Raw genomic sequence first — 18,794 nt, 5'->3', positions numbered from 1 at the left:
AAAGAATAACTTTGAGGTGGTTTCGTACCCTACCATAATCTCTACGTTTGTTCTCCGCTATTAGTGGCTTTGGAGTGACTCTTTGTTGCATGTTGAGGGATTATTATATGATCTATCTATGTTATTATTGTTGAGAGAACTTGCACTAGTGAAAGTATGAACCCTATGCCTTGTTTCCTATCATTGCAATACCGTTTACGCTCACTTTTATCATTAGTTACCTTGTTGTTTTTATATTTTCAGATTACAAAAACCTTTATCTACCATCCATATTGCACTTGTATCACCATCTCTTCGCCGAACTAGTGCACCTATACAATTTACCATTGTATTGGGTGTGTTGGGGACACAAGAGACTCTTTGTTATTTGGTTGTCGGGTTGTTTGAGAGAGACCATCTTCATCCTACGCCTCCCACGGATTGATAAACCTTAGGTCATCCACTTGAGGGAAATTTGCTACTGTCCTACAAACCTGTGCACTTGCAGGCCCAACAACGTCTACAAGAAGAAGGTTGTGTAGTAGACATCATTTAACATAGGCATTAGAAGCATAATTATCATAACAACATTCAAGTATGGCAAAATTTCTAGATTTGTAGAGAGTAGCATCATACTTTTCAATCAAAGAAGCAATTTCATAAGCACCCTTAAAAGCAATAAATTCTTCAATTTGTTGAACATCATAGTAATTATAAACACCCTTAGCATACGAAGATACGATTCCATTATCAATAAACTCACATTGGTAGGGAAAGTGTTTCTTAGGGTTTTCAGAACAACAAGTAATATCATATATTTCACATAAATTCCAAGCATAGCATTGCAAACGATGAATTTGATCCAGTAAAAGTTTCTCTTTTTCAGATATATGGTGTCGCACATAACAAGCATGCTCATCTAAAGATTTGCCCTCAACTAAGCTAGTTGGGGTTTCGGCACGAGCACAAAGGGATCGAAGATGATCCAAGTAAAAAGCTTCAGGAGTGTGATAGATTTTGAGTGGTTCTTCAACCATTGGTTCAGTAGGTACAACTAATTTTTTTGGTATTTTGCGTTTTCTACCCATAACTAAAGATAGAAAACAACTAAGAACAACAAATAAAACTTACTTAGTGATAAAGCAAACAAGCACACACGAGAATATTCACCCCACGCAATGACTCCCCGGCAACGGCGCCAGAAAAAGGTCTTGATAACCCGCAAGTATACGGGATAGTTGTAGCCTCTTTCGATAAGTAAGAGTGTCAAACCCAACGAGGAGCTAAAGGTAGAAAAATACTCTCTCAAGTCCTATCGGCCACAGATACGACTCTACGCACGCTTGACGTTCGCTTTACCTAGAACAAGTATGAAACTAGAAGTACTTTGTAGGTGTGATAGGATAGATTTGCAAGATAATAAAGAACACGTAAATATAAACTAGGGGTTGTTTAGAATAAGATGCAATAAAGTAAATAAAGTGAGTGTAGAAAAGTGGTGGTAGGAGTTGTGAAAGTGTCCCTGAGCAATTGATTACGTTACTAGATCGATAGCAAGTTTTATGTGGGGGAGGCATAAGCTAACATACTTTCTCTTATTGGATCATATGCACTTATGATTGGGACTCTAGCAAGCGTCCGCAACTACTAAAGATTCATTAAGGTAAAACCCAACCATAGCATTAAAGCATCAAGTCCCCTTTATCCCATACGCAACAATCCCCTTACTCGGGTTTATGCTTCTATCACTCAAGCAACCCACCATAAAAGAATCATGAACGTATTGCAACACCCTACAGCGGGAATCCCCTCACGCTTGCGCGACACGGAGGGCACAATAGGACAGCAACATAACCACAAGCAAATTAAATCAATCATAGCAATTCATCAACCACCAATAGGACAACGAAAATCTACTCAAACATCATAGGATGGCAACACATCATTGGATAATAATATGAAGCATAAAGCACCATGTTTAAGTAGAGGGTACAGCGGGTTGCGGGAGAGTGGACCGCTGTAGATAGAGGGGAAAAGATGATGGAGATGTTGGTTAAGATGACGGAGGTGTTGGTGAAGATCACGGTGATGATGATGGCCCCCGGTGGCGTTCCGGCGCCACCGGAAGCAAGGGGGAGAGAGCCCCCCTTCTTCTTCTTCTTCCTTGACCTTCTCCCTAGATGGGAGAAGGGTTCCCCCTCTGGTCCTTGGCTCCCATGGCTTGGGAAGGGCGAGAGCGCCTCCGAGATTGAATCTATCTCTCTGTTTGTGCATTCTGGAATTCTGCCCTGGCACCGTTTCCTTTATATCTGGAGATCCGTAACTCCGATTGGATTGAAACCTTCGCCCAGATCGTTTTCCAAAAATTACCTTTCTTGCGGCCAAAGAAGGGCATCAACCGCCTTACGAGTGGCCCACGAGGGTGGGGGGCGCCCATTTTAAGTGGGTGCGGACCCCTATCTCGTGGCCACCTCGGGCAACGTATCGTGTTGATTCTTCCTCTCAAAAATCACAAATATTCCAAAATAATTCTCCGTCCATTTTTATCCTGTATGGACTCCGTTTGATATGGGGTTTGTGCGAAACATAAAACATGCAACAGACAGGAACTGGCACTGGGCACTGGATCAATATGTTAGTCCCAAAAAATAGTATAAAAAGTTGCCAAAAGTATACGAAAATTGTAGAATATTGGCATGGAACAATCAAAAATTATAGATACGACGGAGACATATCACCAGGTTTCAAGTATAAACCACTAATGGAGCATGCAACAAATGTATTTGATATCAACTTAACTAATTCCACATGAGTCTTGTACGTTCCAATATGCATGATCAATCCAAGATCAAGCTTATTCAACCAATAAAGTAAAGAGGATCACCACCATAATGGACCAATCGGTACAAATCGACCAAAAAAATCCCAGCAGAAGCTAATGCACAAAAATATTCAACATTCCTCATAAGCATGTCGAATTAATCACATTTTGGTTCTAAAAAATGGAGAGAGGATCACCACCATAATGGACCAATGGGTACAAATCGACCAAAACAATCCCAGGAGAAGCTAATGCACAAAAGTATTCAACATTCCTCATAAGCATGCTGAATTAATCACATTTTTGTTCTAGAAAATGGAGAGAATAGATGTGCCTCATGAGTAATCCTATGAGATAACTAGAAGAAAAACAGTGAAGGGAATCTGTAGTATAATCCGTTCAAAACAATACTCAAGCCAGTCAGGTTAAGCAACATATGCATGTGAGTTTGATCTTCAAGATTAATAGAACAGGACAGATAAATTAATGATTTTTCTGAAAATATAAGAGACATAGCAGCACACATACTGTAACTATTCAACTTATCAACTATAAGAGGCTATAGACTATCAAATAAAGAACATCAGTTACATAACTCTGTATCAGGTAGGCATGCTTAAAAGTCACATGGACATACCTATGCATATTTCCCATACTACATAAGTACTAAACAAACTAACAAGTGCTCACTTGAAAACCTTCCATGCACATGATAGTATCTCTTCCCTCATATCATAGAAAAAACATTTGCCAAGTAACATCAGACTGCTATTCACATACAGCGAGAGAACCTTCCACGCAAACTCCCATTATTTTAACCCACGGGAGAAAAGAAAGGTCCTTACCATCAGGTACAAAAGAAGCAAAAGCATTCAAACAACTAGAGAAGCATAGTACAACAACAAAAGCATTGAAAGAGCAGCAGGCTTGGACTGTCAGTCTGTCACATGTCATATCTTATAAACTTAGGCAAGTGTTCTCAGGTTATCCTTAACGTCATGCACTAACTTGGGTAATTAGCATCAAATAATACATATCAGTACAAGGCTAGGCAAGATAATAAAGACTTGGGAAAAGATAGCAGAGTTGTAAAAAATGATATGTGCCCTTAAAGAGAGGGCAGTGTCAAGTGCGGCCACAGACATAGGCATTAGCCGCACCCACGACCCCTGGACACTCTCACAACCGAAGAGGAGGTGCCTTGCATATGGTCTCCTTCGAGTCTGCGAGAGAAAGAACAAGGTGAAGGTCAGTACGCATCACACTCATCTGGTACAAGGAGATCATCAAAATGCATCACACTCATGATCATCAATACGCAGCAGCATGAGCAAGTACAAGTTTAGCCCACCATGAACAGGGGGTGCTAGGCAATCCAAAGCATCAGTACAGCTACACTGGCACATAGTACAGACATGGTATCACAGACATTCTCTAATTGACTAGCACCCATATATATATACATGTGCAAATGTTGTTTGAAGATTTGTATCTACAGAATGTTGTGTGGAAATTGTTATTGCTGTAGATGAATCCTATATATTATTGTATATATACTCACTAAGTTACAGTAGTTGTGGTGAAGTGTGCAGGTTATTTTAGAAGATGCCACGTGCAAATTCTTATCTCTGTAGGTGACTCTCAATTATTATAACAAAGAAAGGTTAGTAAGAGTTGGTCTCCATCTCCAATATATATGTTGGATTTTAATTCTAATCTTTTCCTAGATGGCAATATGAGTTAACATATTACCTGGAGGTCGTCCTGAATTTAGGATACAGAGCTGCATTTCTTTCAATTAATAAAAGGACCTGTTATATGCTGATCATCGTCGAAAACTGACTACGGTACAACATCGTCGAGAACAGATCATCAAAAGCAAAATGGAGGAGCAGGGTACTTTACTCTCTGATGATGGTATATTGACATGGGCCGTCAGTTTAGTCATGGAGGAGAAATGTAAAAAAATTCAGTAAACATACTAGTGCTCTGCACAGTGTTGCTCCATAGCTCAACTGAACTTTAGAAAAAAAGTAAGAAAGGAAGTACAGTTCGTGACTTGAGAGGCCAGGATTCAGGGTAAAAACGACTCACCCAAGAGACCAGAGTCTCGTCGTCCCCGTTGGGCTCGTCGGCCAGGACCGGTCTCTTGCCGGTGATGATCTCCAGAAGCACAAGGCCGAAGGAGAAGACGTCGGACCGGTCGGTTATTTTCCCGGTGTTGGTGTACTCCGGCACCATGTACCTGCCAAACCAGTCAATGCCATTGTGTGCGTTTTATTCAGGTCAGGAACAGGTAAACGTAACGGCAAGGAAATTGGAACGCTAGGCTTACCCAAAAGTCCCCATCACCCGGGTAGAAACATGGTTGTCATCTCCGTGCTGGATCTTGACCAGCCCAAAGTTGGCAACTTGCACGAGATAGAAAAGCTCGATCATAATCCGAGATGAACATTCAGAATATATCTTCCAACCAAACAACATGATCCCGTCATGCATTTTTACCTTGGGCTCAAAGTTGTCATCGAGAAGGATGTTGGCCGCCTTGATGTCGCGATGGATGACCTTAGGATGACCTTACAAGATACATTCAATCGAGACCAGTTATGCAGTGCAACAGTGCATCGTTAGTCAGTCATACAAGTTCACATCAAAATCACTGGAGACATCCAGCGACTTACAGTCCTCGTGCAGGTATGGCATGCCCTTGGCCGCCACGAGCTTGATCCGCACCTGCGCTCCAAGTTCACCAGCGTCGGCCCGTCGCCGTCGTGGTGTAGTCGATCTCCATCTCGCCGATTGACGCAGGCGACGCTTGCCCTCCATCTCGCCGATCTCCAGGTCCTTGCGGTCCTCGACCTCCTGGGGTGCGGGGATGAGGTCGACGCAGCCCGTCTTCAGGGTGTGCAGAGGATGTGGCCGATGGATGTGCGCCAGAAGGCGCGTCCCCGCGCGCCGACGCCGGACTGGGCGACGTAGTAGAAGCCAGAGAGAGAGAGATTCAGATAGAGAAATCATGACAAATAGAGTAGGGGAAGAGAGAGAGGCGGCCAGATCCGGCGAACGAAGCGGGCGACGCGAGCTTGGGCTGGCCGGTCATGGCGGCGCGCTGGCCGGTCGAGGCGGAGCAGGGAGCCGGGGCGAGAGGGAGGCGGGCAGCAGGGAGAGCAACAGGGGACGGAGGTTGTGCGCGCGCTGGCAGCAGAGACCCTCGTGGGTGAGGGTGGAGCAGCGGCGCTTGGGGGGTGGGGGTCGAGCTCCGCCGGAGGGAGGTGGCCGACGCGCGCAGGAATGGAGATGGAGGCCGGGGGCTCTGACTTGGATTGGATCTGCGAGGGAGAAGCATACCTAGCCAAACGGGCCGGCCCGGGCCGGCCCGGCCCGTCATAATCGTGCCTGGCCCGGCACGGCCCGCCAGGGCACGATTACTAAACGGGCCGTGCCGTGCCAGCCCGCGTGCTGCGCCCCATGCCCAGGCACGGCCCAGTTAGTAAACGGGTCGGCACGTTGGCCCGTTTAGCACGGTGGGCCGCATAATTTTAGCCTGTTATTTGACGCATTGAGCATTTTTTAACTTATTTTTAAATGTTGGGCCATATATAGATGTATAAAAAAATAAAAATAAAATGTAATCAGGACGGGCCGGGCCGGCCCGCGTGCCCAGCCTCCAGGCCCAGGCACGGCCCAGGGCATGTTGCGTGCCTGGCCCGACCCGTTTAGCCCGTGCCGTGCCTGGCCCAAGGCGGGCCGTGCTGGTGTGCTCACGGGCCGGCCCAAAAAAACTGGCCCATTTGGCCAGCTATAGGGAGAAGGCGGCGGCGGCGATTGGGAGAAGGGGGCTAAGGTTTCGTGGGTGGACGAGGATGAGAGGGATACGGGGTGATTCAAGAGGGGGGAGAGCGACGAGGGGGGTGTGGGCTGCCGTTGGATCCGGGCGCATCCGACGGTGCTTAAGCCATGATCCGCGTGAGCTTATTTTAGACCAATCAGAACAGAGTATTCCCTTTGATGATGTTAAGATTATTTAAATTGGTCGTAATCGATTAAAAATAAGATTTTGAATCATGTCTCCTATTTGACGACCTAAGAAATTTATAAAAATAAAAAACCTTCGTATTGTGTCACCAAAGTGTGACCTACTTTTCAATAAAAATAACAAACTTTGAATATTGTTAATATCATTAAAAAAGTGTTCTAAGATATGAGTTTTTTGTAAGAGAATCACTTTTTGAGTGTCCAAAATGATATTTTTATAAAAAACCTAGCAAATATTTGTTGCAAATTTGGAGCACATCAATTTTATAATTCACAATCATAGCACATGTGGAGCACATCAAATACCTTTTCAAGCTTATGTAGTTGTGTTTTTCTATTTGTTTCTCTTGTGTTTTTTGCACAAGGATGCATTTTGGAATGGCATAGTTCGTTCAAATTATCTCATATTGTGCACAAGGATGCATATTGGAATGACAAACAATGTTTCCTAAGAAAGTTTTCATTTTTTTGGACGAAGAAACAATTTTCCATTTTTCGAGTGCTCAAAAGGAGTTTTTTTGTGAAGGACCTATCATATATTTGGTGCAAAAATGGACCATATCATTTTTTATAAAAAAACTAGGCCATATTTAATGCACAATTGACCAAATGGTTGGGTGTCAAAAAATTTGATCCACCTCAGGTGAAAAGGAGAAATCTTCGTCGATTCAGTAGGAAGCGGGTCAAATTTGAACTACAGCTGCCTCATAATTTGCTCTTTATTTTTTTCAAAAATCATTTCTAGGTACAAAAGTATCTATTTAATCAGAGAAACACCAAAAAAATTCAAGATTCAACCACTAGCTAGGAACGGTCATTTCCGCCGTTTTGACCACATTTTGAAACGGGCATAAAAAATTCAAAAAAATAGGAAACCTCCGCATTGTGTCATTATATGTGACCAAGTTACCAGCAAAAATTATAAACTTGTAATACGGCGATTATTTTAAAAAAGTGTTCTCAGAAACGAGCTATCAAGTGTGAAGATGCATGGCTTTCAACACAAATGCTCAATCTTATGCCCATATTCATGACATAGTTTGTTCAAATGATCTCATATTGTGCACAGAGATGCATCTTGGAATGGCAAACAATATTGCCTAAGAAAGTTTTCATTTTCTTTGGACGAAAAATTCATTTTTCATTTTTTTGAGTGCCCAAAATGTGTTTTTTTATGAAGGACCTACCATATATTTGTTGCAAAATTGTCCAAATCAATTTTCTAAAATACTAGGCCATATATAATGCACAATTGACCAAATGGTTGGTTGTCAAAAGTTTTAATCCACCTCTCGTGAAAAAGACAAATTTCCACCGATTCAGTTGGAAGCGGGTCAAATTTGAACTGTAGCTGCCTCGTAGTTTGCTCTTTATTTTTTCCAAAAATCATTTCTAGGTACAAAATTATCTATTTAATCAGAGAAACATCAAAAAAATTCCAAGATTCAACCACTAGCTAGGAATGGTCATTCCCGCCGTTTTGACCGCATTTTGAAACGGGCATAAAAAATTCAAAAAAATCAAAAAGTTGGAAAACCATCGCATTGCGTCATTATATGTGATAAAGTTACCAGCAAAAATTATAAACTTGTAATATGGTAATTATTTTTAAAAAGTGTTCTTAGAAATGAGCTATCAAGTGTGAAGATGCATGGCTTTCAACTCAAATGCACAATCTTATGCCCACATTCATGATATAGTTTGTTCAAATGATCTCATATTGTGCACAAGGGTGCATCTTGGAATGGCAAACAATGTTGCCTAAGGAAGTTTTCATTTTCTTGGGACGAAAAATTCATTTTTCATTTTTTCGAGTGCCCAAAATGACTTTTTTTGTGAAGGACCTACCATATATTTGTTGCAAAACTGTACCAAATCAATTTTCTAAAATACTAGGACATATTTAATGCACAATTGACCAAATAGTTGGGTGTCAAAATATTTGATCCACCTCTTGTGAAAAAGACAAATTTCCGCTGATTCAGTCAGAAGCGGGTCAAATTTGAACGGTAGCTACCTCGTAGTTTGCTATTTATTTTTTCCAAAAATCATTTCTAGGTACATAAGTATCTATTTTATTAGATAAACACCAAAAAAATTACAAGATTCAACCATTAGCTAGCAATAGTCGTTCCCGTCGTTTTGACCGCATTTTGAAACGGGCATAAAAAATTCAAAAAAATAAACAAAATTGGAAAACCTTCGCATTGCATCATTATATGTGACCAAGTTACCGGCAAAAATAATAAACTTATAATACGGCGATTATTTTAAAAAAAGTGTTCTCAGAAACGAGCTATCGAGTGTGAAGATGCATGGCTTTCAACTCAAATGCTCAATCTTATGCCCACATTCATGACATAGTTTGTTCAAATGATCTCATATTGTGCACAAGGGTGCATCTTGGAATGGCAAACAATGTTGCCTAAGTAAGTTTTCATTTTCTTTGGACGAAAAATTCATTTTCCATTTTTTCGAGTGCCCAAAATGAGTTTTTTTGTGAAGTACCTATAATATATTTGTTGCAAAATTGTACCAAATAAATTTTCTAAAATACTAGGCCATAAATAATGCACAATTTACCAAATGGTTGGGTGTCAAAAGTTTTGATCCACCTCTCGTGAAAAAGACAAATTTCCGCCGATTCAGGTGGAAGCGGGTCAAATTTGAATTGTAGCTGCATCGTAGTTTGCTCTTTATTTTTTCCAAAAATTATTTCTAGGTACAAAATTATCTATTTAATCAGAGAAACATCAAAAAAATTCCAAGATTCAACCACTAGCTAGGAATGGTCATTCCCGCCGTTTTGACCGCATTTTGAAACGGGCATAAAAAATTCAAAAAAATCAAAAAGTTGGAAAACCATCGCATTGCGTCATTATATGTGATAAAGTTACCAGCAAAAATTATAAACTTGTAATATGGTAATTATTTTTAAAAAGTGTTCTTAGAAATGAGCTATCAAGTGTGAAGATGCATGGCTTTCAACTCAAATGCACAATCTTATGCCCACATTCATGATATAGTTTGTTCAAATGATCTCATATTGTGCACAAGGGTGCATCTTGGAATGGCAAACAATGTTGCCTAAGGAAGTTTTCATTTTCTTGGGACGAAAAATTCATTTTTCATTTTTTCGAGTGCCCAAAATGACTTTTTTTGTGAAGGACCTACCATATATTTGTTGCAAAACTGTACCAAATCAATTTTCTAAAATACTAGGACATATTTAATGCACAATTGACCAAATAGTTGGGTGTCAAAATATTTGATCCACCTCTTGTGAAAAAGACAAATTTCCGCTGATTCAGTTAGAAGCGGGTCAAATTTGAACGGTAGCTACCTCGTAGTTTGCTATTTATTTTTTCCAAAAATCATTTCTAGGTACATAAGTATCTATTTTATTAGATAAACACCAAAAAAATTACAAGATTCAACCATTAGCTAGCAATAGTCGTTCCCGTCGTTTTGACCGCATTTTGAAACGGGCATAAAAAATTCAAAAAAAATAAACAAAATTGGAAAACCTTCGCATTGCATCATTATATGTGACCAAGTTACCGGCAAAAATAATAAACTTATAATACGGCGATTATTTTAAAAAAAGTGTTCTCAGAAACGAGCTATCGAGTGTGAAGATGCATGGCTTTCAACTCAAATGCTCAATCTTATGCCCACATTCATGACATAGTTTGTTCAAATGATCTCATATTGTGCACAAGGGTGCATCTTGGAATGGCAAACAATGTTGCCTAAGTAAGTTTTCATTTTCTTTGGACGAAAAATTCATTTTCCATTTTTTCGAGTGCCCAAAATGAGTTTTTTTGTGAAGTACCTATAATATATTTGTTGCAAAATTGTACCAAATAAATTTTCTAAAATACTAGGCCATATATAATGCACAATTTACCAAATGGTTGGGTGTCAAAAGTTTTGATCCACCTCTCGTGAAAAAGACAAATTTCCGCCGATTCAGGTGGAAGCGGGTCAAATTTGAATTGTAGCTGCATCGTAGTTTGCTCTTTATTTTTTCCAAAAATTATTTCTAGGTACATAAGTATCTATTTAATCAGATAAACACGAAAAAAATACAAGATTCAACCACTAGCTAGGAACGATCATTCCCGCCGTTTTGATCGCATTTTGAAACGGGCATAAAAAATTCAAACAAAAATCAAAAAATTGGAAAACCTCCGCATTGTGTCATTATATGCGACCAAGTTTCCAGAAAAAATAATAAACTTGTAATATGGTAATTATTTTAAAGAAGTGTTCTCATAAATGAGCAATCATGTGTGAAGATTCATGGCTTTCAAGCCAAATGATCAATCTTATGGCCACATTCATGGCATAGTTTATTCAAATGATCTAATATCGTGCACAAGGGTGCATATTGGAATGACAAACAATGTTGCCTAAGGAAGTTTTCATTTTCTTTGGACGAAAAATTCATTTTCCATTTTTTCGAGTGCCCAAAATGAGTTTTTTTGTGAACGACCTACCATATATTTGTTGCAAAATTAGACCGAATCAATTTTATAAAATACCAGGCCATATATAATGCACAATTGACAAAATGGTTGGGTGTCAAAAGTTTTGATACACCTCTGGTGAAAAAGACAAATTTCCGTCGATTCAGTAGGAAGCGGGTCAAATTTGAACTGCAGTTGCCTAATAGTTTGCTCTTTATTTTTTGAAAAATCATTTCTAGGTACATAAGTACCTATTGAATCAGAAATACATGGTTTGGTGGCGATACATCAAGGTTTGGAATGTGGCCGAGGGCCCCAACTGTAGAGCGCGTAAGCTCGCATGCCCGTCGTGTGGTCACCGCGTGACCGTGGTGTTGCCATGCATTCTGGGCGGACTAGGAATGTCTAGTGGGTTGGGCACTTCCCAGGTAGGTGCTAGGAAGAAAAATATAACATAAGATTCTCACGAGGAGACCGAACTATGCTCAAACATGAATTAGCAGCCAAGTGTTTAATTAGCGGTACGGGAAATACACATGGCCAATGGGCGTGAGTTTTGGCTGAGGATGATCATATACTAAGAAGGATGTCTTCACAAATTTTTAGGAAAATCAAGAATATATAAATAACACTTCCTTCATAAAGTGATGCTTTGAACAGAATAGGAAAATGAATATTTTTGAATTATTTTTGAACTAGGCAAGGAAGGTTTTTGACATATTTGATGAAGATATGATCCAAACAATTTATGAGAATTTTTTGGGAATTTTTGAAATAACAGAAATATAGGTTGCTTCACAACCTAGGGAAAAAATTGACACATGGACATGACACATAGGCAAAACTGATGAGATGGCGCCTAGTCATCACAACCCACCACAGTTTACAAGGCTATGACCATCTATATTGGTCGTTAACAACTAGAAATAAGGCAATGGACCGGCGCTGTTTGCTTTATGACCATTTCGTGTAAGGAAATTATGACCTTTCTGACCAAAATGGTCGCAATGGTTTAGGGTTTGGAGCCCCCCAAACAACTTTTAACCAATTGGTCTCAAATGGTCATAGATATATGACCAGTTCTTCCAGGGTCACTGACAGCAGGTCACTAGTTGACATATTTTTGTAGTGATATCCTTGTATATATGATGCGCCATCGGGGTCGATGCAGGGGGTCGGGGGAGACGCGCTGCGATGATTCGGGGCGACGGGGCACTGCCAGATCTGCTGCAGATGTTGAGTTCTCTAACGAAGCGACACGGGAGGGTGGGCCGCTAGGTGTGGGGGAGCGGCAGCCGTCGCCGCCCGCGACCTGCGGGGGCCAGGTAAGGTGCGGTCTGTTTTGGCCTTGTTGCGTTGCAACGCGAGTTTCGTTGCAACGGTTTGTCGGTGTCAACGACCACTCCTGCCCGAGTTTGGATCTGGATCGGACGGCGGGGACTCGTTTGATCGGATGGTTACGGAGGCGACTTAAAACTAGCACAAATAAGTCAACTTATTTGTAGCGTCCGCCTTATTTGGAGGGGTCGGTTCGAGGTTGATTCGGAAGGACATGAATATTCTTTCATACGCTTCTCTCATTTACAAATGTTGCGAATGCATTTGTAAAGGCATCTTCAAAACGGACCTGCAAACCTCCCGCAATCGTTGGACCATGTTGCCCGGACTGCGGAAGCCATCCGACACCGACCTGTATCGGTCTGCGGAGCGGTCCGTACGCTATTTCTCCCGCAAACTAGAGACTAACGTGGACAGGTTTGCGGGAGTCTGGACCGATCCCAAGCCTGCTTCTGACCGCTCTGGCCCATCAAAAATGCTCCTCCCTCGTTAGCGTGCGTTTCTGCCCGGTGCCAACTGCCCGCATTCATGCTGTTGTAGAGCCCGCTGCTCAACATTGAAGACGTCTCAGGCCGGATGCGACCTCTCACTGCCTCCGCAATTGAAGCGGCGCACCGGACAAGGAAGTCGCCTGCTGCACATCTCCGGTCTTCGTGCCTGTTCAAAGCCGGAGACACGTGACTGGATGGGACGGGACCGATATCTATCACGCCTGTTCAATACCCCGTCTGTCCGTATGCCGCCATTAAGCAGGCTCGCCGGCCAAAAAAGCCACTCCGGTGTCCCACATTAACGTCCGACTTCACCGAAATCCACTATTTAAGAGCAGCCACTCCCGACTATGTCCATAGCACAACACATCCGCCCCACATCCTCCTTCTTTCCTCCACATCCGTCATGACCGCCAGCGAGAAAGCACTGTGAGACAGTCTGTCGCCGAAGATGAAGCATGCGGTGGCCAGCCTTACCGCCACATGGCATAGCCGCCGTGCCAGGCGGATCGAGGCCGGCTTGCCGGCCAGCTCGCCCAAGGTCTCCGACGATGAGGACAACACCATGATGGAGATGGGCTGATGACTCCGCCCCGGCTCCCACGCCTCCTGTGCTCACCGGCTTCATCATAGAGCAAGCGCAAGTGCACTTCGATGCTGCCATGACGGAGGTCCGGCCTGCGCCGGCGTTCCAGCAGGTGCAGGAGGAACAACGGTACAACATGTTCCTCCTGGAGCAGCACCGGCTGGCGGAGGGCCAGATCTACCGCGAGCGTGCGAGCGAGGAGGCTGTGGCGGCCATGGCCATGGCGAACCCTAACTTCGTAGCGGAGCATGTGCCATCTACAATGTCGTTCACGCTCAAGCCGCCGCTCGCCAGGAAGCGGCGCCGCGAAGGCGCAACTGCCATCGCGGAGGAGAGCAACGCCAGCTGCGCTTCCTACTCGCCGCCGACGATTCATTAGCCGGCCCGATGGGACCAAGACAGAGCTGGTGCCACCATTTCCATCGTGTACCTCATGTCCACCAGCGACGGACAGGTCGCAAACTCCTTAGAGAATGACTAGGCCATGGGAGGTGGCTGTGCCTTGTGTCCCATGTGGGTTGGTCCGTCTCTCGTGTTCTACTCTTCCTCGCCGAAAACCGCACCTTCACTTCACGGGTCTTATCGCCGGTGCTCATGGAGCCGGCTGATGACGACACGGGCTTGGATGCCGGCAGCCGTCGCCATATGACAAGTTCAGGGGCAGGTCTTTTATTTGTTCTGAATGTTTGAAATGTAACCAAATCTGTAATGTTTGTAAAATCCGTCATGGTTATATGAATCCGGCCATGTTGTATGAATTTCATCCGATTTGTTGGAAAAAATCTAAATATATGTCATTAGCGTTGGACATCTACCTCTTTCATTTGTGTCGGCGGACAAATGCGGAAGAAAATTTGCGGTTGCTAAGGGCATCTCCAGCCGCGCCCCCAGGAAGGCCTCCCCAGGCGTTTTTTTCGCGCCGGCGCCGAAAAAACGGCCCAGTCGCGCCCCCAGGAGCCCGATTTTCGCCGGCTTGGGCCGAAAACAGCGCCGGCGGACCCAGCCCGAACCCGGCGCGCTGGGGGGCGCCCGGAGGCGCCGGGGCGAGCTGTTTTGGCGCGAAAAAGACGCGGGCCAGCCGCGTCAGTGACTCGGCGCCTCGTCTTCCCCCAAGGGCCTCGGTTTTCCGCGGGGAATCAATGGCAAGGCTGCCGCCGGTCAGCCTTGCCATTGATTCCTCACGGGCGGCGCTTCATGGGGCGGCGCGCCGACGCCTCCCTTCCCGCGCACGCGTACACACGGGCGCGGCCTGGCTATAAAAGCCAGCGGCCTCCACTCGCCTGTGCCCAGACCAGTCCCCCCTCGCCGCCGTCCAACCCCTCCCTCTCCCTGCCTCTCCCGAGCGCCGCCCTTCGGCCCCTCCCTCTACCTCTCCCGAGCCCGCCGCGCCCCGCCGTTGCCATGGCAGAACGCTTCCCCGGAGATGAGGCGGCGGCCAACGGCTTCGGCCGTCGTTCGCTCCGCGAACAGGAGTCCTGGCTCCTGTTCCAGGCGAACATCCCGGCGCCGCCGGACATGCGCGCCGGGCCATCGGGGTGGAGGCTCAGCGCCGTGGGAGCTCCTCCTCCTCCTCCTCTTCTTCCTCCCGATCCTCGTCGCACTCCTCCGGCACTCCGGCCCCGCTCGGCGTCAAGGCCGAGCCCGTGGCGGAGTCGCCGCTCGGCCGGCGCACTCGCAGCGCCGGCATCATCATCAACGAGGGCGGCCGGCGCGCCTCGTCCTCGTCGGCTCCTCCGCGCTTCGTCAAGTCAAAGACGGAGCCGGGGCTTGCGCCGGTGAAGGCGGAGTTCGGCGACGACGACGCGGCCCTAGAATGGGCGCGCCAGGACTCCATTGCGATGGAGAAGGCGCGCCGGGAGAAGGTGAAGGAGCGCCAGCGCGCCGCCCTGCGCCGCTTCGAAGAGCGCCGACGCGGCCGCGATGAAGACGGGGTCGTCGTCCTACGCGACAGCGACGACGACGACGACGACGCGCCGCCGCCAGTCCGCCATGGGGACGCCGGGTCCAGCAGGGGCGCCCGCGTCAAGGAGGAGAAGGCCGCCGCCGCCGACGATGGCGGCGACGACTTCAGCGCCTTTCTTTTTAGATTAGATTAATGTCATGAAAATGGCGAATTTCGCCGAAATTTGCCATGTTTAGACGAAATTTGCCATGTTTGGCCGAAATTTAACTAGTTTTTATCATAACTTCGCCGAACGTCTCATCTTTTTTTTTAATACGCGCCTAGGAACGGCCCTGGGGGCCGACTCGCCCCCAGGGCAATTTTTTGCGCCGGCTCATCCCCAGACGACGCTTTTTGACTCCCCCTGGAAGGCCAACGGCTGAAGATGCCCTAAGCAACCAGCTGAAGGAACTGTTCCACAGGAGTACAGAGATATCAAAGCATACATACTCCAGAAGCTTCTCCCATCTACTACGCCATTATCCAGCGAGTCGCTCTCTCTCCGTGTCTCTCGAAAATCGCTCTGACGTCGACGCCGCAAACCCTTCCAGATTTATCGCCCCCATCGTTCCAGTTCGTTCGCCTTTTTCCCAACTCGCCGACGCCGAGACCGCAACAGCAATTCCCAACCGTGCGATCCTCAAGACCTCAACTGCAGTCGCAGCCGATCCCATCCGAGCTAGCTCTCCCGTTCCAGTCAATGGCGGACCTCTTCTTCGGGGGAAGCCCCTTCCGGCGGCTCCTCTACGCCCGCCCCTTAGCCTCCGCCACGGCCGCCATGGACTGGGTGGAGACCCCGACCTCCCACGTCCTCAGGATCAACGTCCCGGGGCTGGGCAAAGACGACGTCAAGGTCCAGGTGGAGGACGGCAACGTGCTCAGCGTCAGGGGCGCGGCCAAGGAGAAGGGAAACGAGGGAAACGAGGAGGCGGCGGTGTGGCACGTGGCGGAGCGCGGGAAGCCGGAGTTCGCGCGGGAGGTGGCGCTGCCGGAGCACGTCAGGGTGGAGCAGATCAGGGCCAGCGTCGACAACGGCGAGCTCACCGTCGTCGTGCCCAAGGAGCCCGCCCCGGCCCGGCCCCGGACCAGGCCCATCGCGGTCTCCAGCAAGCTGTGAGGCCGCCATGAACCGACCGGGTTCAGGAGTACTGTTACTGCGGTGTATGCTTGTGTATGCGAGCTGTGTGCGTTTCACTTGTGAAGTTGTGATCTGAATTAAAGTAATCCGATGAATATCGTGTGACGCGGAAGCGTGATCGTGTATGCTTGCTTATGATAAACTGAAACATTTGGCTGGTAATAAAGTTACGGAAATGATTAAATTGATCTCGTCGCGACACTGCGGAAATTTTGATTTCTCTGAGCTCACTGGAATGTAAGCCCCGTGGCGCGGAGCTTGTCGGCGACGATATCGTCCATGCGGCGCGCCATCTCCGGCGTCATGTGGTTCGCCCAGTCGCCGGCCACGCCCTTGCGGAAGAGGGCCTTGCGCGGGAACTTGAGGCCGTCCATGTAGCCCGTCCTGTTCACCTCCACGCTCCTCAGGCTCCCGAGGCTGCAGAGCTCGACGATGCCGCGGACGACGCCGGCCTCCTCCTCCGCCTCGGAGAACGGCACGCCGACGAACCGCGCGAGCTTTCTCACGTTTCCGGCCGGGTCGCGCAGCAGCTTCTCGTACCTCAAGAAGAGCACGTTCTCCGGCCACGACTCGCTGGCGCGCCAGTACCCGAGGATGTGGTCCCAGAACGGCCCGTACGTGTTGGCGCCGCTGCAGATGGACTCGAAGGTGTCGAGGAACGGCAGCTCCGGGTGCATGCTCCGGCGGAACTGCCACAGCGACACGGCCGTGTCCTTGGGCTCCCTGCAGATGTACACGACCCTGCAGCCGCCGGCGCGCGGCAGCATCTCGTGCGGCATGTGCGTGTACATGAGGCGCGGGGACGGGAGCACGTCCAGCCTGGCCTCCCGGCCGCCTCCGGCGAAGAGAGCGTCCAGAAAAGGCACGCACTGGTGCGGGCTGAGGCGGAGGAGTGGGTGGTCGGCGCCGGCGGGCGGGTAACAGCGGCGCGCCATCGTCGCGAACGCCAGGGCGTTGAGCCACGTGGTGCCGCACTTGGGCAGGCTGGCGATGATGACGTCGTCGGGGCGGGGTACGAAGCGGCGCTGCAGGCCGATGGCCGCCGGGACGAAGGTCTCCGGCAGCCAGAAGCCCAGGTAGCAGCGGAGCTTGTTCTGCGTGCTGCCGACCATCGGCTTGCTCGGCAGCGCCGATACCAGGACATCGTCGTGGTCTTCCGAAGACCTCTCAGCCGGCATGGTGGCGACCAGGTCGACGTTGTCCACGACAACATCCTTGAACGGGATAGGGCCTGCCGGAGCACTGGCTGCGTTGGTCGCCATGGTATTGGAGTTGTTGGACTGCCATGTGATTGATAAGGTGTGCATTACCGCAGCGGTGCCATGCTATATCATCATTGGTGACCCGAGCAGAATATTTGGAGCGTGGATCACGCGTCATTAAAAAACTGGAAATGTAGTCTTTCGCTACCGATTTCTTTGCTTTTTGATGATTATCTTTGTTTTTTAAGAAAAGGACCCTCTTAGCTGACGAATCGAACCAAGGAATAGTAAAATGATGATTGAAATGGAAACTCAATTTGGCTCCCGGGAGCATGGGCCCAAAAATAATTTTTCAAATGTAAAAAATATCAAGACAATTTTTTATGTGGTCTGTCACATACAAATGCTACCTGCAAATTTTGAGACAAAAAGTTAAGCATTTTGGCATGTGCAAAAGAAAAACAAATTGAAGACCAAATGGCACGCCAAATTTGTTTTTTTCACCGTCGAAACACTACTGCTTCTTTTCGCATGAAAATTTTCAAGCATGCTTGCGATAGTAACACGAACTTGGCATGCCCAATATGTGATCTTATTCTTAGGAATCTGGGGAGACCCCGCCAAGAATAGAAGCCCATATCAAGTCACTTCATAAATAATAGTGTAATGCACATAATGATCATGATGAAATGCAAAATGACAAGAGGCACAATGCAACAAACAAAGATGAGCATGGCATGCAACAGATAAAGAGACAATGCAAAACAAAGATGAATAAGCCATATAATGA

The 18,794-nt window shown here is 46.7% G+C and overlaps 3 protein-coding genes across 3 annotated transcripts; 1 reads left to right on the top strand and 2 right to left on the bottom strand.

Moving 5' to 3' along the window:
- Nucleotides 1-3,710: 3,710 nt before the first annotated feature.
- Nucleotides 3,711-6,127, bottom strand: LOC123160808 (probable serine/threonine-protein kinase PBL21). Its single transcript, XM_044578643.1, has 5 exons — nucleotides 5,482-6,127; nucleotides 5,306-5,376; nucleotides 5,136-5,211; nucleotides 4,895-5,045; nucleotides 3,711-4,023 (listed from the first exon to the last, which is right to left on the bottom strand). Exons 3-5 carry the CDS (start codon nucleotides 5,147-5,149, stop codon nucleotides 3,823-3,825), a joined length of 366 nt encoding a protein of 121 aa, XP_044434578.1. The 5' UTR covers nucleotides 5,150-5,211; nucleotides 5,306-5,376; nucleotides 5,482-6,127; the 3' UTR covers nucleotides 3,711-3,822.
- A 10,034-nt stretch (nucleotides 6,128-16,161) lies between these two features.
- LOC123159160 (16.0 kDa heat shock protein, peroxisomal-like) lies at nucleotides 16,162-16,990 on the top strand. Its single transcript, XM_044576988.1, has one exon. It carries the CDS (start codon nucleotides 16,365-16,367, stop codon nucleotides 16,779-16,781), a length of 417 nt encoding a protein of 138 aa, XP_044432923.1. The 5' UTR covers nucleotides 16,162-16,364; the 3' UTR covers nucleotides 16,782-16,990.
- Nucleotides 16,905-18,125, bottom strand: LOC123159159 (cytosolic sulfotransferase 5-like). The gene has a single exon (XM_044576987.1). The coding sequence runs from the start codon at nucleotides 18,107-18,109 to the stop codon at nucleotides 17,030-17,032; it is 1,080 nt and encodes a 359-aa protein (XP_044432922.1). The 5' UTR covers nucleotides 18,110-18,125; the 3' UTR covers nucleotides 16,905-17,029.
- Nucleotides 18,126-18,794: the final 669 nt, after the last annotated feature.

The sequence above is a fragment of the Triticum aestivum genome, chromosome 7B, assembly GCF_018294505.1.
Source record: "Triticum aestivum cultivar Chinese Spring chromosome 7B, IWGSC CS RefSeq v2.1, whole genome shotgun sequence".
In the NCBI taxonomy this organism is placed as follows: Eukaryota; Viridiplantae; Streptophyta; class Magnoliopsida; order Poales; family Poaceae; genus Triticum; species Triticum aestivum.
This window is presented reverse-complemented; position numbering and strand designations above follow the sequence as displayed.